The sequence below is a fragment of the Emydura macquarii genome, unplaced genomic scaffold, assembly GCF_026122565.2.
Source record: "Emydura macquarii macquarii isolate MOO-44397 ecotype Brisbane River unplaced genomic scaffold, CSIRO-AGI_Emac_v2 contig_1253, whole genome shotgun sequence".
NCBI lineage: Eukaryota > Metazoa > Chordata > Testudines > Chelidae > Emydura > Emydura macquarii.
This window is the reverse complement of record NW_027131390.1, coordinates 40246637-40267521: the sequence shown is the minus strand read 5'-3', so window position 1 is coordinate 40267521 and position 20885 is coordinate 40246637. Positions and strand designations below refer to the sequence as shown.

The following is a 20885-nucleotide window of genomic DNA, read 5'->3' as shown; positions in this document are numbered from 1 at the left end:
TGGAGAAAAAGCTGGATATGAGTCAGCAGTGTGCCCTAGTTGTCAAGAAGGCTAATGGCATATTGAGCTGCATTGGGCTGCATTGCCAGCAGGTCACGGGAAATGATTATTCCCCTCTATTCGGCATTAGTGAGGCCGCATTTAGAATATTGTGTCCAGTTTTGGGCCCCCCACTATAAAAAGGATGTAGACAAGTTGGAGAGAGTCCAGCAGAGGGCAACAAAAATGATTTGGGGGCTGGAGCACAGGACTTATGAGGAGAGGCTAAGGAAACTGGGCTTGTTTAGTCTGCAAAAGAGAAGAATGAGGGGGGATTTGATAGCAGCCTTTAACTACATGAAAGGGGGTTCCACGGAGGATGGGGCTAGGCTGTTCTCAGTGGTGGCAGATGACAGAACAAGGAGCAACGGTCTCAAGTTGCAGTTGGGGAGGTCTTGGTTGGACATTAGGAAAAAGTTTTTCACTAGGGGAGTGGTGAAGCACTGGAATGGGTTACCTAGAGAGGTGATGGAATCTCCATTTTTAGAGGTTTTTAAGCTGAGGCTTGCCAAACCCTGGCTGGGATGAATAGCTGAGGTTAGTCATGCTTTGAGCAGGGGGTTGGACTAGATGACCTGAGGTCCCTTCCAACTCTAATATTCTATGATTCTATAAGTTACTTCTTATTCTTCTCTTTTTTAGCTAAATAGGGGCCTACATTCTTTGTTCCTAGACATATGCATTTAGCCACATTAAACTCCATACTGATTGCTTGCACTCAGTTTACCAAGTGATCCAGTTCGTTCTGAATCACCGACCTGTCTTCTTCCTTATTTACCACTGCCCCATTTTGGGTCTGCAAACTGTAGCAGTGATGATTTTGTGTTGTCTTCTATGTCATTGATATAAATGTTAAATAACACAAGGCCAAGAACCCATCTCTGCAATACTCCACTGAAAATACACCCTCTTGATGACTATTCTCCACTTACATTCACATTTTGAGACCTGTTATTAAGCCAGTTTTTAAGCCATTTAATGTGTGCCATGTTAATTTTATATCATTCTAGTTTTTTTAATCAAAATGTCATGCTCTACCAAGTTTAATGCCTTATGAAGGTCTAAGTTGATTATGCCACAACTACTACTTTTATCAACCAAACTTCTCATCTCATTCAAAAAAGGCATTCCAACTCAGACCTTAAAACAATCAAAGTACCTACGCACATACTGCTCAGCTTCCCAGAGATCACCCCAACTCCAACAAGGGCTCTAGCCAGTAAACAGGCCTTCTAACCCCTCCCAAGGGGGTTTCTGCACTTTCAAGTTCATAATCACCTTGGTCCAGAGAAGCGCAACCATCAATCTGTGAGTCATTTTGTTATCCAGCTGGGGCTCTGATCTTGTCCTCATGTAACAGGTGATCAGCAGACAGGGTGCAGCATCAAAGGATTGGGTCTAGAGGTGAGACGTTGCCTTTCCTCCTCCCAAATATTTCCTAGAAATCCCACTTAATATTATTTGTCCAGTACATGGTTTCAGAGAGCCCTTTCAAAGTCTCAGCATATCCCAAGGTTTACATTAGCCACATCTCCTTAAGGAAGTTCCATTCAAACCCACAAAAATACAGAAACATTTGCATTTTTAATACAATGATCTCCTAAAACACTGAAACTTGTCAGGTCTGCATTCTTCTGGATCCTGCCTCCAACTCAGCAGGTGGTAACTCCCTTATTTTCTTCCCATAGGAATTTATTTGGTGGTGACTCCACCCCCCTTGCACCTTCATGGCAAGGTCACCAGTACAGCTTGCAAGGAAAATTCTAACCACAAAGGTAACCTCCAATCACTTGCCAAATAGTTAGAAACTCCCAAGAAACACCACAAACACACATAATGTATTCAACAGTGGAATTATATTAGATAGGAAGTAAATATAACATACCACAGTAAAACACTACGCTCAGGGTCACTGAGGCCCCACTGATAATACCCAAGAACTGTCCCAGTCACGTGACTGGGTATGGTAAGAGTAAAATTTAGCATTCCATTTGCATATGTACTTCATAGGAGCCCTTGATGACCTGTGACGATATCATCTGTGCAGCAATTAGGCTTACTTGGTCCAGAACAGCTCAGGCCATTCACACATGGGATCAGATGGTAAGTGCCTGCACAGGTTTAATAAGCTATAAGTAATAGAGACCCCAAACCTTTAGCCCCTGGCCTGAGGACACAGTGCAGGGAGGTGGGGAGGTCTCACAAGCAGTTTCCCAGACTACGTAACTAAAACAACCCTGGTCTCAGACTTAACAAACTCATTACACCAAAGCTATGTCCTTCAGGATATTTCTCCAAAGAGGGTAACATCTAAGGTGTCTGCAGAAAGGTGGTAACGTATCTAGATTCATAATCCTTCTGAGATGTATGTACAGGTCATACAGTACTGCCAACTTTGAGAGATTAAGAGCCATGAGTCAGATCCCCCCAAAATTATGAGATTGACCCAAAAAATCATAATATTTTAAAAAAGAATGATATTGTGTTTTTAGGTCAGTCTCTTGATTTTTGAACTGCCCCTGCCTGGCCCAGGGTCTGTGCACGTGCCAGCAGGCAGAGCATGAGCAGCAGCATGACGCTGGATGGTCTGGTTCATTTAGGGAGGAGGTCCCTGGGCCAGCCCTCCCTGTTCCATGACTTAGCCTCTTAAAGAAACAGGTGGATAAGGGAGCAGCAGACAAGCTAGTGAATGGGGGCATCTTTCATCTGAGCCCCAACCCCCCAATCTTGCTTCCCTCTCTGTGAAGTCCTGCCAGTTTCTTTTCCACTTCCCCAATTCCCCTGGTCCTGGTCCTGCCAGTGGGAGTCTGCGCCGCCCCGGGTCCAGGACTGACAGCAGGAGCCCCCCTGCTCCCGGGGCTGATAGCAATTTTTAACTAAAATTAAGCCTTGCTCACCATGAGAGGAGCCCCTGCTAAAAAAAAAAATCCTGACATTTGAGAGTTCTGTTGCAAGATCATATGTGGCTTAATTTTAGCTAAAAATCGCATATCTCACAATCAATTCACAAGAGGTGACATGTCTGGGATCCATTCACGGGGGAAACATCTGGTGGGAGTGGGTATTAAATTTTGGCTCCTGGCTCCTGTAAAACCAGTGAGTTCTGCAATAGACCGAACTTTGTGGGGAACCTATTTTATTAGCTAGGAAAGGTCATTCTGTTAGGAAGTTTAGGCATTTTCTGGTTGGTTTTGCATTGTAACCATTGGTTTCCACTTCTCCTGGTGTTTGTTGACTCACTGTTCTTTCTTAAATAAACCTTCGCTTGGTATATTACAAGTGCTGTGTGGTACACAGGAGTGGTGATTTAAGATTAAACTGGGGCAGAGGATCTGGGATTTCTGTGAGTAGCCAGTGGCAGGGGCCGGCTATCGCTAGGGAACACATCAAGAGGACTGGGGTGCACTTCTTGTTACCCTGCAAGGCGATGACACATCTGGCATAGCCCAAAGGTGAGAGGCTCCCGGGCAAGGCTCCTTCTCACTGGAGTCAGGGGTACCAAGGTGACCCTCAGTCTTGGGTAGCCCAAGAACAGGCATGGGGGAGGGAATTTCCCTGAACCTCTCCCTGCATCCCAAGAGCTGCAGACGGGGCAGGGATTGTGAACCCCTGAATCATGACCAGCACCTCAGGAAGGAGACAGAGGATGGGTCAGCAACGCCTGACCACATATTGCCCCAGCCTCTGCTCTCGTGGGACATCCCAGGCCATAACCCAAAGGACACAGGCAGAATCCTGAGAGCAGCAAATGACCTCCTAAGGCTTTTCTCTCAGGGAGTCCCATATTCCACCCCGGCCTCAGATGATCAGCCCCACAGGGAGGGCTCACTGGTACAGAACCTGCACCTGCCTATTGACCATGACCTGCCTCCTTTTCTCACAGCACATTGGCTTCTGAATCCAATTCAGCACCTAGACAGAGCCAGGCCTGTGAGGAGCAGCACGGCCCTGCTGTGATTTCCCCACCCACCTTCCGGGATTTGACATGAGGGATCTTTTGCCTCTGGTTCCTGCTCCCAGGCATAGCCAGGATGGGTTCTGACAGGCGATGGGAGCTGTGGCTGCAGGGGCCTGGCAAGGTAGTAAAGTCTGTCCTGGGTTTGAGCTTCCTGCTTACCCACCTGGAAGTGTGAGGTGCTCTGAGATGGGCCTTGTGGGATAGAGCCTTTCACCCTCAGTGGGGAGCTGTCTGGGCCATACCCTTCTTGGGCACATCAGGTGCCTGGCTGAGAGCTTCCCTCCAAGTAACTTCATCCTGTTCCTGAACAATTTCCAAGGTACCAGTGGAAAATCTGAATGGCTGTCTTTGAAGAAGAGCTCTGTGTGACTCAAACATTTGTCTCTCTCAGCACCAGAAGTTGATCCAATAAAATATATTACCTCACCCACCTTGTCTCTCTAACAGGGGGAAAATACAGTCTACTGTTACAGCCCCCATCAAGCCTGCTGTCATAAAGTAGCCATGCTGTACATGCAGTGATTTATCTATGTACTTATTTAGTATGGTTCTTGGGGTTTTGCTCCAATGACTGAAAAACCTCCTGGGAGAATCCAATTTTCTACCTACTTTATTTTGTCACCATTAGTGCAATGATCAATGCCCTTGTGTTAGATCAATATGGGCCATGGTAATGGAAATGTAGGCTACCAACACTTGTTGAAAACATACTCTGAAATTACACAGGGGATTCTGGTCTCTTTCCATTTTGCCAGTGGTTTGAAAAACTATTTAAAACTTACAAAGCAGACGTTTGTTACCAGTGCCTGAAAACTATGAAGTCACTGTTCTTCTCAATGTCAGTGTGATTCTTATTGACTCTTACCAGCATTAGTCAGCATTAAAGTCAAACAGTGCAATTCAGTCAGTTTGCTCAACTGAACATTCAGAAACTTTTTACAAAGCTACCGCGTGCGCTACCTGGCAGAACTGTCTTTTTAGATGGCTTGTTTGCATAAGACATCTTTTTCTAAGACATATCCCAAAGTACAGTCCACCAATAACATCACACAATCATACAACCCCTGCCAGTTGAGCATCTTGAAATACTTCACAAGCATTGATTAGTTGAGTCTCACCCCACTTAGACACATAAGAAAACTGAGGCACAGAAAGGCTAAGGGACTTGCTTGTAAATCTAGGTTCCTAATTCACTGTCACAGCTTTAGTCACATGCCCTTGCTTCCTGCCAGGAAGGGTAGGTTAATATGGATAATATGTAATTAATACTTCTGCCAACATGGCATTTTCTTTTCAGGGTTATTTCAATTTGAAGAGGCAAAAACGATGAAGGAAAAACTGCTGACACACTACTGGGTCCAGAGTGGGAAACTTACCTCATTAGCAACAATTATTCATATAGGATCAGAGTTAATACTCTAAGTCTGCTTCGCACCCCTCCAGTGCAGACAAAGCCCATTTAACTGGCTTCTGGGGAGTTCCCAGATGCCATATAATTGGTGAAGCAACTCTCCCCCATGCATAGGGGCCATGGCCAGGCAAAAGGGATTGTGACCGTTCTGCTGATGAGGGTCATAGGCAGCTAAATGTCAGGTGAAGCATCCCTGAGCCCAGGTCAGTCAGTCCAGCAAATCTGGACCAGACATTTTTGCCAAACATGCAAAATAATATGCAACTGAACCATTTTTAGAAGAGACCATTCACTTACTGTGTGAGCCTGTTTAATTTTGTTATGCACTGCTCAACAGTTGGTGCAGTTCAACCCTGATGTGGCTGCATATGATTGTATTTAGGTTCTGGTTTTACTAGGAATTTATTATAGTTGCATGCAGTACGCAGAAGCCTCTACATATAAACTGCATTGACTCTCTTTCCCAGTTCATGCAAATTGACAGAACAATTACCGCTGTAGCACACCCGTTCTGTTGACTTGGTAATGCATCATTCAAACAGTACCTGCAGGGGACAATATGAATGTATAATATCTTCAATATTCAATATTATGTACTTTATGGACAATCCCTAACCTGAAGTTGGGAGAGGGGCTGGAAAAAACAGAATAACTATTGTGGAGGGTCTGATGTTCCACATCAGAGATCCAGCACCATGCATTTCCCAGATCATCATTTGTGACCACTGCCTGCATGGTCATCAGCAAGGATGGACCTGGGGACCTCCTGCCTAAAAAGCATGAACTGCTACTGCTTGAGCAAAAGGGCTAAATCCATTTGTTAGCTGGAACCTGTAGCAGATGCAAGACTTTGTGTGGGACAAAACCCAAATTGAGTTAATGAGGGAGACACTCTACACTCTCTCTCTCTCCTCACACACACACACACAGAGATACTGCTGCAGGATTGGAGCCTTCATTAGCAATCAAAAGAGCTAAAAAATAATATGACCCAAAACTCCCAAAGATGTCAAAAATAGGATGGTGGGAACACCAAACACTAATTTACCTTTTTTTAAATAACTGGACTTAAAAATAAATCCCACAGTCAGTTGGTTAAAACTGCTGGTTTCAGTTGAATCTGAACATATGGCAGTACCTTTTCTACATGCATGTCCCTAGCAAGGTCTCCTTCCACAGTTGCAAGGAACTGTAGAAAGAGATCTCTTCACTTCCATAAAACTTAGGGCATTTTATAAAATCAAATTATGGAATGTTTAACATGTATGAAGTGGCAACCTCAATCTGCATTCTTTATATCCAAATACAAAATTTAGCATTTGAAATACTATTTCTAAACATCCCAGAAATTTTATATATTAGAAATAATCAAACAGATTGTCCCAGGGGTGGATGGGGGAGACAGAACCCTGTATTGCCTGCTTATTCCACCTCAACGCTACGAGTGAGCAACGAGGGGGTTTACAATTCTTTTATCCATAACAGTATGTAAATGTATACATTTTCATCAACTCCCCATAGACCCTTATTTGGTTACATTGACACCTATAAAATGAATATTAACAACTATATAATGAAGATAATTATACCCGCCCCTGTTTGTTGTTTACAGGATTACCATACAGAGGTCAGGCACATTACCTTAAAACTTGTAGATTTTACACTAACATTCTTTGAAGTAAAGGCATGCCAGGGGGAGAAGGAAGATAATGATTTCTTCCCACCAAAAGGCCTTGCACAGGAATGGTGATAGACTCATCCCCTATGCAGATAGCCAGGAAGACACAGATGGCCAGATAACAGACTAACTAAAATTCATACCAATTAACAGAAACAAGGTTTGCCCTTGCCTTGACCCCGTTCCCTGTAATTTAAGCCTGATCACTTGTCCAGCTTTTAACTCTTTACTCTCCTACAATATAGACATAGTTAGTATGGAAATCTAGAGCATTTAGCTACAAGTCCAGGTAATATGGTACTGGCAAACAAAGTGACTCCCTAATTTCATTTTATTGTTTACTGCTTGATGTTCATTAGTTCAGAACTAAAGTTTAACATTGACCCCTTGCTGAGCTATGGAGGAATTTAAGCTTTCGTCAACTCTCCTGAGCTGAGTTTGCTTGCCTGCATTAGTTCAGAACTAAAGTTTAACATTGACCCCTTGCTGAGCTATGGAGGAATTTAAGCTTTCGTCAACTCTCCTGAGCTGAGTTTGCTTGCTTGCAAGATGAATTCAATAGCACATTTTGAAAGTTAGGGCATGTCTACACTACAGAGACAATATCAGCATAGCCATGGCAGCATAGCCCTGTAATATAGACAGCCTACACTGCAGCAGGGGTTTTTCTATAGGTGTAGGTACACCACCTCCTCGAGCAGCATTAGCTACATCAACGGAAGCACTCTTCTGTCAACATAGCTGTGTTTAGAGGTGGGGGCTCAGTCAGTTTTCACACCCCTGACTGAAGTAGCTATGCCCATATAACTTTCAAGTGTAGACCAAGCCTTAGTCTAGATTCAGTATTCTGAGATGGTCCACAGAGATCCACATCTTGTTCTGACCAGTCAGAATCAGTGGGACAGGATTTTTATAAACATGGTTAAACTGGGTGAAGGATGTTAGATTGCTGGGTCTCTGAAAGGGATACAAGGATCCATCACCAACATGAAACCCAATACAGTAGTTATATTGATAGCACAAAACAATCATGTGATAGTATTTTTCTTCTGCAGTCCTTCCTTCCCAGTGATCAGGCATTGTAACTCAGGAATATATAATAGCATAATGTTTTATAGAAAGGAATGTTTTCCCTCAGGTTCAAGACAGTGTGTGACAATACAAATAATGAAAGTGACATTTTCATTGCTTTGGTTGCAGTGCTTCAGCAGGGTGGGTTTGATCTTACATTAAAACAATGTTGTCATTGGATATATTCCCTTTTACCCAACCTTTATCCTGGGAACATTGTCTAGCCTTTTTTTTCCAGCTCTCTTCTTATCACAGTAGTTTTATGTGCCCTCATTGCCTCAGCTCCTATTTCTGAAAGTAGTTTAAAAGTAGGAAGACTTAAAAATAAGAGAAACAGTCCAGAATGTTACATACTTTGCCTTTTAAAAACAATATTGTTGAAGACAAATAAGTTGCTGAGAAATAAAAATGCTCATATGAGTGCTGTGTGGCCACTGAGTAATTACTGAGTATCATATTTATTGTTCTTTCACTGTTAGTATTGCCCATGGGATCTAATTCAAAGCTCATTAAAGCCAGAGGAAGTCTTGCCATTTAGTTCTATGGGCTTTGGATTAGGCCTCTGGTCTCCAGTGCCTTTACCACTTACTAATGGATACCCCCCCACACTTCATTTTAAACCTTTACGATGAAACTTGGCCACCTTTGGAAGGTCTACTACTTGCATCTGAATCTGTGTATATATCTAGTCATGTAGCAGGAGGGTGCCATGCACTCTAATTATAGGTATGGTAAAATACACATACTGCTTAAGAGCTAGACAGGAACTGGCAAAAAGCCCTTTGAGAGATAGCCATACGTTTCAATTCACAAAGCACACTGAACATACTAAAACTACTTAGGATTAGCAAACTCACTCCTAGTAGCCCCTACTACACCCTCTCGGTCTCTCTGCATTAGAATTCACATTCTAACATTTATCTTTAAAATCACACACGGTAGGTTTTTGCTTGCTTCTCTGATGTTTCACTCATGTTCAAAGAACTCGTGACAAGCAGACGTGACCATGGCAACGAAGGCTACAAATTCCTGGAAGTCGCATTCAGCGTCACCATCAGCGTCTAGTGTCTCCATCACCTTATCCACGGTCTCCTGTTCTTTAATTTCCTGATCAGAACAAGAAAGAGCAATTAAATGGATAGGGCTGTGGCTAGGATTTAAGAGTCCTGTTTCATAATCTGGTTATCTTCAAACTCAGCTAATATACAGTACAGTAGACATCAGCTACTAGGCTTCCATTCAATATTTATTCAAAACACATCCAAAGAAGTTTCCCTTTCTTAATTTAGCCATTTCCAATGCTGGCTTCCAAGCACTGGCATGGGACTGCGATTCCGTATACAAGCTTCCTTGTGACAGAGGCCCACGTGAAGTAGGAACTGTGCGCCACTTGTTTACTGCATTGACCAATATATAAAACCACTTTGGAGCAGCTGTTTGTTTTTCCACAGAAGGATTAAGGTGGTGAGCATTTCCATCTAATCTGACTGGAAACTCTGTAACAGCAGAAAAGAAGTTTGTTCTTAAACGATCAACACATGGGCAACAACGTGGCTATTATTCAATATAATAGGAGTAGAACCTTAAGGAAAAATGAGACCAAGCAGAGGCAGAAAGGTTGAACAGGATTGCAAACACATCAAATGCTGTTTGGCCCTGACGTAACTGATGCCAAAACTGAACCCATTCTGGATATGCAAAGAAGAATTATGTCCTCCTGGGATTTTTAATACAAGGATGTACAGTATGAGATAGGCTACCCATGGGACTCAGTGAAGTTGAGTTGTCATTGTCTAAACAGCTGAAGTCATGTCACCACACAAATGGTTTTCTTAAATAAAGTGATTAAATAAAACAATGTTAATACTTCTTAAAGTCCCTTCCAAATAAGAAATTAACCTGGGAATGCACCTTTCAACTTTCCCTGATAGGGGTTAGAAAATTCCCCACTGCCTTCAGTTTCTTACTGTGACTTTGTTTCCAAATCCCCAGGTCTCTTTTTTGTGTTTCTGATTTGCCAGTTTGTAACAAGATGCTTTAACTGTCTTATTGAGGACTGGACACAGCTGCCTTCAGTTACGTTCCTGCAGCACTACTGACTTCATTTGCCCATCAACCTGGAATGCAGGTGGTGTCATCTAGCTGCTAAATTAGATACCACAAAGGCACTAGGAGGACAAGGTTTCCTGAGCTGGAGGAACCATGCCTAGAGCTGATGCTCTCCTTGATGGACTCATCAAAGGAATCCGATATCTATGGATGGAAAAGAGAAATGATCACTCCATCCTTGGCCCATACTCTGTGGCCTGCTCAGGCAGCTACAGCAGTACAATGGCCATTTAAACTGGCCAGTGAAGGGCTCTCCCATGTAGAGGAATAACTATGTAGAGAATGTGGCCAGTGCATCCCTACACCCTGGCACTGCCCAGCTGCTAGAACAATACCCAGCAGCTGAGAAATCAGTGAAAACTGGAAACCCAACAGGAAACTCTAAAGTGTGCTGGGAACTAGCCCAGGAACAGAGAGGCAAACGCTCTCAGACTGTTTTGAGCAAAAGAATCATCTGTTCATAAAAAAAAATACTAGAGGCTTTGGATTTTATGCAGCCACTTTATGCAACCTTACTGTAACATTACACTTAGCCTCACTGAACTTCAACATCTCTGGATATGTTGACACTAAAATCTGTGGTGTGACTGCAGCTTGGATAGACACACCCGGGCTAGCATAGCTACAAATAGCAGTGACGACACAGCAGGGTGGGCTTCAGAATGGGCTACCCAGCATCTCTGGGGTGCTTGTGCAGCCTGTACTGAAGCCCATGTCCACCATCTGTATGTCTACTCATGCTGCTATCACACCTTGGATTGCAGTGCAGATATAACCTCCAAAGGTTTCTGGAAGAGGATAATAAACATAACAGAAATGAAGGGTCTTGTTTTTGGTTTAAGCACTAGACAAGCTCAGAAAAATTCAGTTCCCAACTCCGCTAGATAAACTTCCCATGTCACCTTGGAAAGGACATCTCTTTTGCATGGAATAAAAATAACATTGGACCTCAAAAATGGAGCTTTTGAGTCAGCAAAGCCATACTTCGCTTGAGCAACAAATGCACATGCATTTTTGTGCCCGTGTCTGCCTTCCCTCTTCACAACCAACTACCACCACAGTGCCTAAGGATCAGAGGTCTGAACAGTGCTCCTGGGTTGGGTGGTTCAGCCTCCCCTCGTCCCAGACAGCAGCTCAAGGAGACACAAGCTCATCCCAAGCATCTTGTTGTTTTTTTATTTGGGGGGTGGGGTGGGCTGGGAAGGTGGGAAATCAGAGTCTGCGTCGGGCTATCTCCGAAGGCAGTTGGGGAGGGGCTCTTCCTCCTCTCCACTCCTGTGGGGCACACAGGAGGAGTCATTGCCAGTTCCCAGCCCCACCCACCTGCAAGGATAGGGACTGGCTCCTTGGCCCAGACTCACAAATGGACTTGGGAAATTACAACTTTTAGGCACCTAACAGATTTCGCAGATTTTAGGCACCTAACAGATTTTGGTGAGGCCCCAATGCTTTCTGAACATGCCTGAGGAGAGAGATGCACCTGAGAATGGGATCCACAAGTCAGCACATCAGCTGGGGAGCTGCCAGAACCAGTCAATAGCAGACACCAAGTAGAGGGGTGTGCTGAAGCACTCCTACCTCTGCTTGGGGTTCACTGCCAGGAACCCTCTCCTGGAGCCAGAGTAATCTATTTCTTGCAAGAATGGCTGTGTTGCACACCTAACACTACACCAAACAGAAAGGTGGGAGAGCAGAGGAGGAAGACTCCCTTATCTTTAGTCCAAGGGTTAGGGCACTCAGCTGGAATGTGGGAGACCCTCATTCAATTCCACCCCACAGCTGATGAGGAGGAGAAAGGATCTGAACAGCATCTTCCCACTGCCATCTCTTTACCACTGGCTGTGAGCTATTCTGACATGGGGCTCTCTCACTCTGTCCTGTTGAAGCTGTTCCACTTTGCATAAATAACTAAATATGCATTGGGCCAAAGAGAGAGACTGACTATAATGCAGTGGATAGGCCACTTGCCTGAGATCTGGGAAAACCCTGTTCAAATGCTTTCTCTTCTTCAAGCAGCGGTGGAATTGAGCCAGGGTGCTAAAGGTGATAAGGGAGTTCCTGCCTCTTCCCCCTGCCACTCAGTGTGGAGCTATGCATGGTCTGAGCACCCATACCAGACCAGGCCCTACAGCTGAGTAACAGCTCCCCTCACTGGGTTTGAGGATGGTGCCAGGGCTTAGGCATGAGATAGGTATCCAGACTCCTGCCTGAAGCAGCAGTGCACATGCACAGAGGCAGAAAAATAGACACCTAAGGGACTTTTAGAGCAAAAATTTAAGCATCTGTAGAATTAGGGCCCAGCTGAGCAGGGATTTTGTGGATCACAAGAGCAACTAAATCTGGGATTTAGGTACCTAAGTCCCTTTGGGGATCTGAGCACTTGTGCCTTCCCCCATATGTGACCAGACCTTGATAAGTACAATCTGGCCTCTCACACATAAGCACCTTGGAAATACACAAGATAGGCAAATAGATAATTCCACAATGAGAGCCACCTGCCTTCCAGAGGGGATATACATTGCTTTCTAAACAAGCTAACTCCCCTTTATTGCCCACCCTCTGAGTAACCATGAAGAACAGAACAGTCTCTTCCGTACTCCCAAGATACACAGCATAAGACAAAGGCTGAAATACTGGAACCAGTCCATTGCACTGAGCTCTTTGACAGTCACAGCTTGAGTCTATGTACTGTTCCCATCTCCACGGGAAGCAGCTTGCTAGCTAAAAGTATTTCAGCAAACAATGTGAGTGCTGAGAACTGTAGAAGGCTGCAGTAAACATCTTCAGTGTAGCAGTGCCCATCAGGCATCTTGACATTTGGTACACAATAGAGTAAAAGGCAATTCATAGTTCAAAAGGCAATACTCACGCCTAAAAAATGGGAGAGTTCATTGTTAATGAGCTCCTTTAATTCAGATTTCTTCAGCTTGTGTTTGTCTCCCTCCTTTCCCGAGTACTGGTGGAAAGTTTCAATGATGGCAATCATGGCCTTTTCCAGATCAGACATTGTTACGGTGTAATTCTCCTAAAATTAAAGGGGTTGGAGGAAACATGTTAGGCCAAGCATGGGTTTTTTTTAAATGCCTTCTCGGTGCAACAATAAAACCCTTGGCTCTACAGTGTTAGGCTATGAAGCCCTGATCCAAAACCGATGGAAGTCAATGCCACTACATTTCAATGGGCTTTGGATCAGGCCCCTAATAAGCACTCAAGGAAACAATGGGGCAATAATTGCAATGAAGAGCTGACCATTGTGACGTGGCCAGCCCCGATGGCTATAGGAGGGTGCTACTATTTGAGTCCTAAGGGGAGGAGCCACTAGACTTAGAATGTAACTGAGTACGGGGGACAACAAATGTAAAACAGGAAGGGGCGTGAGAGTCATAGGTATAAATGAAGGGAGCCGGAAGGGGACACCGAGCAGAGAGCCCCAGACAGCGCCCACCGCTCCCGGAAGGTGTCGACGGAACCGGTGGACGCCGCCCAGAAGAACTCTGCCCGGAGACGTGAACGAAGAAGGGAACGGAAATAAGCCCCACAGTCACAGGGCGCCTCCCCAGCCAACCTCCCCTCCCTGGTATTATAGATGGTGACTTTGGCCAGGGCCAAGAGGAGGTTGACGAGGAGGTCCCGCGACTTCGTGGGGCCACGGACGGGATGCGCATAAAGGAACAAGTGTGGGGAAAAGTGCAGCCAGAACCAGAACCTCAGCAGGAGGTTCTGGAAGAGCCGGAAGAGGGGCTGCAGCCTGGCGCACTCCAGGTATGCGTGCGCCAGGGTCTCCCTCGTGCCGCAGAAGGGGCAGGTGTCGGGGCGGGGGGTGAACCATGCCAAGTACACGCCCATGCTCACGGCTCCGTGAAGGAGCTGCCAACTGATGTCCCCGGAGGGCCGCAGGGTCAAGGTGGAATACAGACTGGCCCACCGGTATAGGAGGGTGCTGGAAAGCATATATATCAGCCCCAGGCTTAGCAAATCCCTGTTCCCTGGGTAACACAGCCAGGGTTACTCCAGGTTAATTGGGGTACCTGAAGCCAATTAGGGAGCTGGCCACAGCAGGTAAAAGCCTCTGTTTCAGGCAGGCAGGGGCAGCTAAGAGGGAGTTGAGTGGAGGAGCAGAGCAGAGCTGCTAAAAGGTGTGGAGCCAATGGAGGAGTGGAGCGGAGCTGCTACACGGCTTGGAGCTAGTGTGGGTGTTGTGAGAGCACCCCGCCACAGGAGTTAAGAAGGAGCCCATCCAGGCAAGACCAGGGGACACTGGCCCCAAAGAGCCTGAAGGAGGACCACAGCAGGGGGGGCTGCAGACAAGTGACCCAGGGAAGGTAGTAACCCCTGGACTAAGCTGTTTGAGGCTACTCCTTGCAGGGTCCCTGGGTCGGGGCCTGGGGTAGAGGGTGGGACCGGGCCCCCCCTGCTCCCACCCAGACGTACCACCGGCATAGCCGAAGGGAGCGCAGACCCATGGGGCCAAAAAGGCCCACCTCGCCACACCATCTTCCAAAACTTTTATTTCAATTGATGTAGCCTAAAGTTAGAAAGCAAATGTGGGAAACTGCCTAAATGGTTTTTCTTACTTTAAAACCTTGGATAAGAGGCAGAATATTTGTATATTGCCAGAACAGTCAGTGTAGACCTTTTGTTAAAGGGAGGTACACTGCAGTACTTAGTGATGCTGACAATAAGCTAATGAATTTATAGACCACCAACAAAAGTAACATTTTGAAAGGAGGATTACTGGGTAACATAGCCAGAGGGGATTTGTCAATTTCACCATTAAACTCAAAAAGTGCACTATGGGGAGTGAATAGCTGCTACTTGTCTGGAAAATTCCCAGACTTCCCTGATGTTTGAACACAAGTTCTGCACCTTGATCTCCACTTTGGCAGAGTACAATAAACAAATAAAAGTCAGAAAGCTGTTAAAATACTAAAATATGGCATAATCAAAATACCCAACCCTACCCATTAGGTCAATGATGGACTGTTTTTTTTCCTGTAAACTGGTACTGACTAACTGGCTTTTCAGTGGATGGGCCACCAAGCCACAGAGAAGCATTTCACCCAAAGATGCTGGGGAAGACCCTCAGCATTGACAGAAGAAAGAGAAAAAAAAAGCAGTAAGTGAAGGGCTGGAAAACAACATTTCTTGACAACTGAAGTACCACAACACTATTTTCAAATATATATATTTTGGGCAGGTTTCAGTTATATTGGTTCTAGCTCTTTAAAATAAAAAATTGTGTCTGTTCAATCCAGAGATAGCTAATAATGCAAAAGAACTAATCTTTAAAACCTCAGTATAAAAGCTTGCAGTAAAGTATTGGTAATTTATATCAGGGGTTCTCAGACATTTTCACAGTGGGACCACATCTTAATAGAATTGTGGTCTTGTGCACTAGGTTCTTAGTTATTCAGAATCACACAGGACACCTCATCTCCCATCCATGGCCATATAACATTCCTATGGCAACTAAAGCCATTGCTTACATAGAAAGATATTTAATGTATTTTAATGTAATTTAACAGCTGGGAACAAGGACAGCCAGCCTCATTGGAATAGCCAGCTTTCTACAGACCACCATGAATGCTCCATGGCCCACTCTTGGGCTGTAGACCACAAATTGAGAACCACAGACTTACACCATTCCTTGAGCAACACATCACCTCAGCCATGGTATTTTTTAAGTTTCTGGTTTCTTCTCCCTTTGGAGACTGTGAACATGTATGGAAAATATACACTGTTTTCATAGTGAGGCCAGAATGTCTCCAACACAGTATCTTTTCCCCAATTTGCTGCAGAATCACAGTTCCAGTTTCCTGTGCTGCGATTTATCTATTTTAGCACTTACTGTAATGTGACTTTGTCTTAGCAAAAAGTCTCCTTTCTTTCTTCAGAAGGAAAAATGCTTATAACTTCTGTCAAACCACAAGAACCTGTCTCAGCCAATTAAATAGCACTGTGGAATTCAAAGGTGTAAATATATATTTATTCATGTATGTGGTGTAATTTTCTTGGTTTGTAGAATGTGTTATTGTTACTTATTACGCTGAGTCTTTTTCTGCTCAGCTGATTTGCTCCATTTTTAGTCTGCTTGCTTTTGGATTTTGCACATTTTTGTTTACGATGCTTAACAAAGTTATTTGTAATCATCTTTATTCTCCAGTTGTTTCTTTCTTTTACTTCTCAGATTTGGTTGACTCTGTCTTTATTATCTGATCACTGAATGCCTCTATCCCCACTGAACAACTAACATTACATTAGAAGATCCAGTTATCATAAGCAATAAGAGTACAAGCAAATATACTTATTTCCCTTCATTCTGCACTTGCTTCTGGTAGACTATTTAATATGCTGGCTATAGAATAGTGATTTATGTCTTTACTTCCTGAAGTTACATAAATATTTGATTGCAAGGTTTCTTATAGCTAATGAAACCCCTTTATGATGTAATGGGAAAAGATGTAGGAAAACAGTTTAAAAAGTTTCACAGGGCATTTTTTTTTTTTTGACAAAAGAAAAAAACAAACTGGTGCTTACCAAGCCTTGCTGGTGCAAGTTAGCATACATATAATGACTTTAAAGGAACTACATCAATTCACAGCAGCTGAGGACCTGCCTCATGAGGTGCAACTCTCTGCAGCAGTCAAATTTTTCTCAGTCACAGGAGCAAGAAAACAGACAAATCCGCTTAAATAAGGTACAATTAATGCTCTTTGGAAAAGTTACAGCAACTAACTAGCACTGCTCTTCAATTTTCAAATCAATACTTCCTGCTCATGTTGTAATGGAAATCGTTTGATGTACACAATTATGTTGTATCACTGTCTAATTTGAAGACGTTTGCAGACATAACATGCATGAAAAATGTGCCTCAACTCTGTTCTAGCTTTTTTTTTTTTTTTTTTTTTTTAAGTGCTTAGCTTGACAAAGCCCCAATGGTTTCAAGGTTCCAAAGTGACTTCAGAAAAAAATAACTTCTACTTCAGTAATTAGTTTGGTATATGATCCAGAATTATCATATTCAGAATTAACATTTGCTAACAAATTCATTTCTTTCTAAACACCATGGTATTATTTCTGCTACTCACCTTCCTTCCGTGTCCACTTTTTTGCTGGTGTCAGAGCAATGTATTCTAGGACAGCAAGGCTTCTTATTTCATCTGTGGAGGTGGAGGGGTCCAATGACTAAGATGCAGTGCTACTGCAGAACAGCAGCAGCCAATGAGGACCTGAAAAGGAGGTGGGGTTAGGAAGGAGGCAGCTGATTTTTGGACCTGATTTCCTGGAATGAGTGAAAATACACACAAGGGTGCATTGAGCAATCTGTTATCCCACATCAGTTTGCTGTGGGAGCTGCTAACTGATACATTGGTACCAGAGAAAGAAAGATCTCTTGTAAGGAGAGTGGACAATCAGCTTTTTAAATTCCTAACAAGAAGTTTGTTCTTGGTTTCTTGTTACTAAAAATGAAGGGAAACAAATTAGCTAATGGCAATAGAATGTATGGGCCAGCATCTGGTGACAAAGTGGTGGCAAGGATTAAAACTGGAAGAATGACAGAGGGATGGCAGCGTATTTCTTTTTCAATAGCCACTAATGCTAACAACTCTGAATAACAGCAGTGGTGAGGTTACAGATCTGATATACTGTGGGACATCCACTAAAGCAAAGAGAATTAAAATTAACTGATATTTTTTAAGGGATGCCAAATGGGTTCTGATAAAACATTGGCTTGACCAGCACCTAAAATTCAAACCTAACCTGATAATTTTTTTAAGCTGAAAATATTTTAGTTAACGATATCTGTTACATACACACAATTCATTAATCTCTGCACTTCCTGCTCTTGCCAGGCCTGAGAGAAGAACACCATGGGAAAGAATCAGTTCGGGATCCTTGCAGGAACAGCCTAGATTAGAGGTTTATGTTGTACCTTCCACATAAAATTGACAATGAAATTCCTAGTGGACTTCATGGAGTCTCTGGCACTTCTTTTTCAGGGTCAAGACTCCACAGGAGGTGGGGGGGTTTGTTTGGGTTTTTTAGTTTTATTAATCCCTCCCTCCCACACACACGGGTTTTTTTTTGGGTAGAGCTTATGGATAGAAGGGGTTGTAAAAAATGTGTTGTGAGTGTCAGTCTTACGGTCTTTGGTCATAGTAGTCTTTGGTACCAAGCCCTTTACTGTTGAGGAACGGGACTTAGTTGAAGTCTTAGCATTCTTCATGGTACCCAGAGTGCTCAAAGCCTCATTAGTCCTCCTCTCGAATCATGAGTTCTCCCGTGACAGATCTTTTTTGATGAGGAATTCTCTGTTCTGCTCCTCTTATCCCTCTCCAGACTTTGAGCGGGAAGTTCTCAGTACTGCTGCTGAGGACATCAGTACCTCACTCGTGGAGAGTGCTGGAGACGGGTGGGGGGGGTTCAATCCTGTTTTCCCCTTGGAAGCTCTCGGTGACTGTACTCGTGACGATGGGGCACTGAAAGACAAGGAGGGTCCTTGTACACGGAGATTCTCTGCACGCAGGTCAGCAGCCAGCCTTCAGACTTGCTCCATCATTATAGCCTATACTTAATTTCCCTGTTGTTCCGGGATATTCCCTTAAAAGAAGTGCAGGCCTTTCTGTAACCCTGCTGGAGATGTCCTTGATCTCTGTGTGCTTGTAACTCAGGGAGAGGCTTGCTGCCCCTAGAAGGAAGGGGGCCAACTGCAGAGGCAGCTGGGCAACCAAGAGGAACAAAGGAGAGATGCTGTTTTTTTACAATGAGGCCCTGTCTTGAGGGATGCTAGCAGGGTGCCTGGATGGCCACCAGCCGCCTGCTCAGAGGAGAAGCAGTGTCTGAGATTAGGGTGGGGTTAGAGGCCATTGACAAGTCAAAGCTCAGGAAGAAGAGCTAGCCTGACCAATAGAAGTGAGATACCTGGCCCCAGGAACACTGGGAGAGGGGAGAAGCCATTTTGGCGGGGTCATGAGCAAGTCACAGAAAGGGCAGGGCTGGCTGTGGATGAGCTGCTGAGGCCCAGGCCTGTAGGCAGGGACCCCGTGAGAACTGGCCTCTGGGTGCCTGGCAGCAATATCCTTCCACCTGGGCCTTTCCCTCTTCAAGATGATGCCCAATGAACAGAGTTTTGTTGGGGAAACTCCCCACCCAGCCAGGCTGAATTAGCCCTTCAGCTCCTAGACAAATCAGCTAGAAAGTGGTAAATTCTGCTCAGGCTGCTCTTTGGGGGCTGCCCACCTGCTGTGAGGAACACAAACCACCTGATTCCTGCAAGAAGAGGACACCTGCTAGCTTCAATTGTCAGCCTTCTGTGGTCACTGAGGACTCTCGCTTCATCTCTGAGGCTGAGGATCATTTGTGGAATTGTAAGTGCACCATCTTTTAGTTACCTAGTATGGAAAACTGCTTGTGAACACCACCCCAAAGTCTGGAGAGGGATAAGAGGCCATGACATTCTGCTGCCTGGTCCCTTTCCTCTCCTTCATTGTGGCCCTCACGGCCCAGACGATGCGGTGGAAGTCCCCCCAGCGCTGCAGCACGAGCTGCACCCGGTTCCAGGCACCACACGTGTCCTGGAGGAAGGTGTGCAGCTCTTCGCGCAGCGCCTCGCGGGGCTCGTCCTCTGGCCTGGTCACTGCGGTGGCTCCGTGGCCGGATGGGACAGGTGCTGGGGGTGGCAGCAGAGGGAAGACAGCAGCCCCGAGCGGGCTGGGAGAGGTGAAGACAAAGGCCACCTCCTGGGAGCCCTCAAGGGGAAAGGAGACAACTCCAGGGGTGGCAGAGACACAGGGGGTGAGGGGGAAGGGCGAGGGTGGGGGTGGTAAGTGGAAGGGGGTTGGGAGCAGGGCAGGAGATGAGGCAAGGGCAGGGTCAGGGCAAGGAACGGGGGAGCAGGAGGGGCCAGGATCGGGTGTGGGGTCCACAGCCTCGGTGACCAGGCCAGTGGGGTGCAGTGCCTCCTGATCAGGGCCGGGAGACAGAGACAGGCAGGATGGGGGTGTCCACCATGGGGGCGGGCTCAGGCTTCTCACTGCCCTGGCTCCGGGTTCTTGCAAGGGGGGGCAGCCGGGCGTGCACCCTCAGGGGGGAGGAGGGGCGGTCAGTCCACAGCAGGGGAGGGGATGTGCGGTGGCCTGGCTGCTCGGCCCCGGCTGTTGCCTCAAGGACTGTGGTGGCGTCGAATCGAAGGGGCTGCCATCGCTGGCCAGCCAGCCGGGCAGAGGGGGCCGGTGGGGGGGGCCGGGGCATGGGAGTGGGGCCAGCAACCTGGGAAGAGAGAAAGGTGAGAGGGAGAGGTGGCTGGGGGCTGTCCCCAGCAGAGCCCTCCATGCAGGGATGGTCGTCTGTCCCTGGGCAAGCCGGGGTCATACCCAGGGTGTCGAAGTACCCCCCTTCCATCATGAGATCCTCCCCCGTGGTGGCCATGGAAGGAGTAGCAGTGGCACCGGCGGGGGATTCGGAGGCCAAGAGGAAAAATGGCAGAAAAATATGGCAGAAAAAAATAAAAAAAAATCACTATGGCAGAAAAAAAAAAATATTAGTATGAAACTGATATAACATTGCATTGTAGAAAAATATATTTATGAGAGCAGTGATGAAGAGCACCTCAGTAGTAA

At 45.4% G+C, this 20885-nt stretch overlaps 1 protein-coding gene across 1 annotated transcript; it reads right to left on the bottom strand.

The window, feature by feature from the left end:
- Nucleotides 1–8181: 8181 nt before the first annotated feature.
- On the bottom strand, nucleotides 8182–17531 carry S100B (S100 calcium binding protein B). The gene is made up of 3 exons (XM_067548579.1): nucleotides 17355–17531; nucleotides 13136–13291; nucleotides 8182–9264 (listed from the first exon to the last, which is right to left on the bottom strand). Exons 2-3 carry the CDS (start codon nucleotides 13271–13273, stop codon nucleotides 9124–9126), a joined length of 279 nt encoding a protein of 92 aa, XP_067404680.1. The 5' UTR covers nucleotides 13274–13291; nucleotides 17355–17531; the 3' UTR covers nucleotides 8182–9123.
- Nucleotides 17532–20885: the final 3354 nt, after the last annotated feature.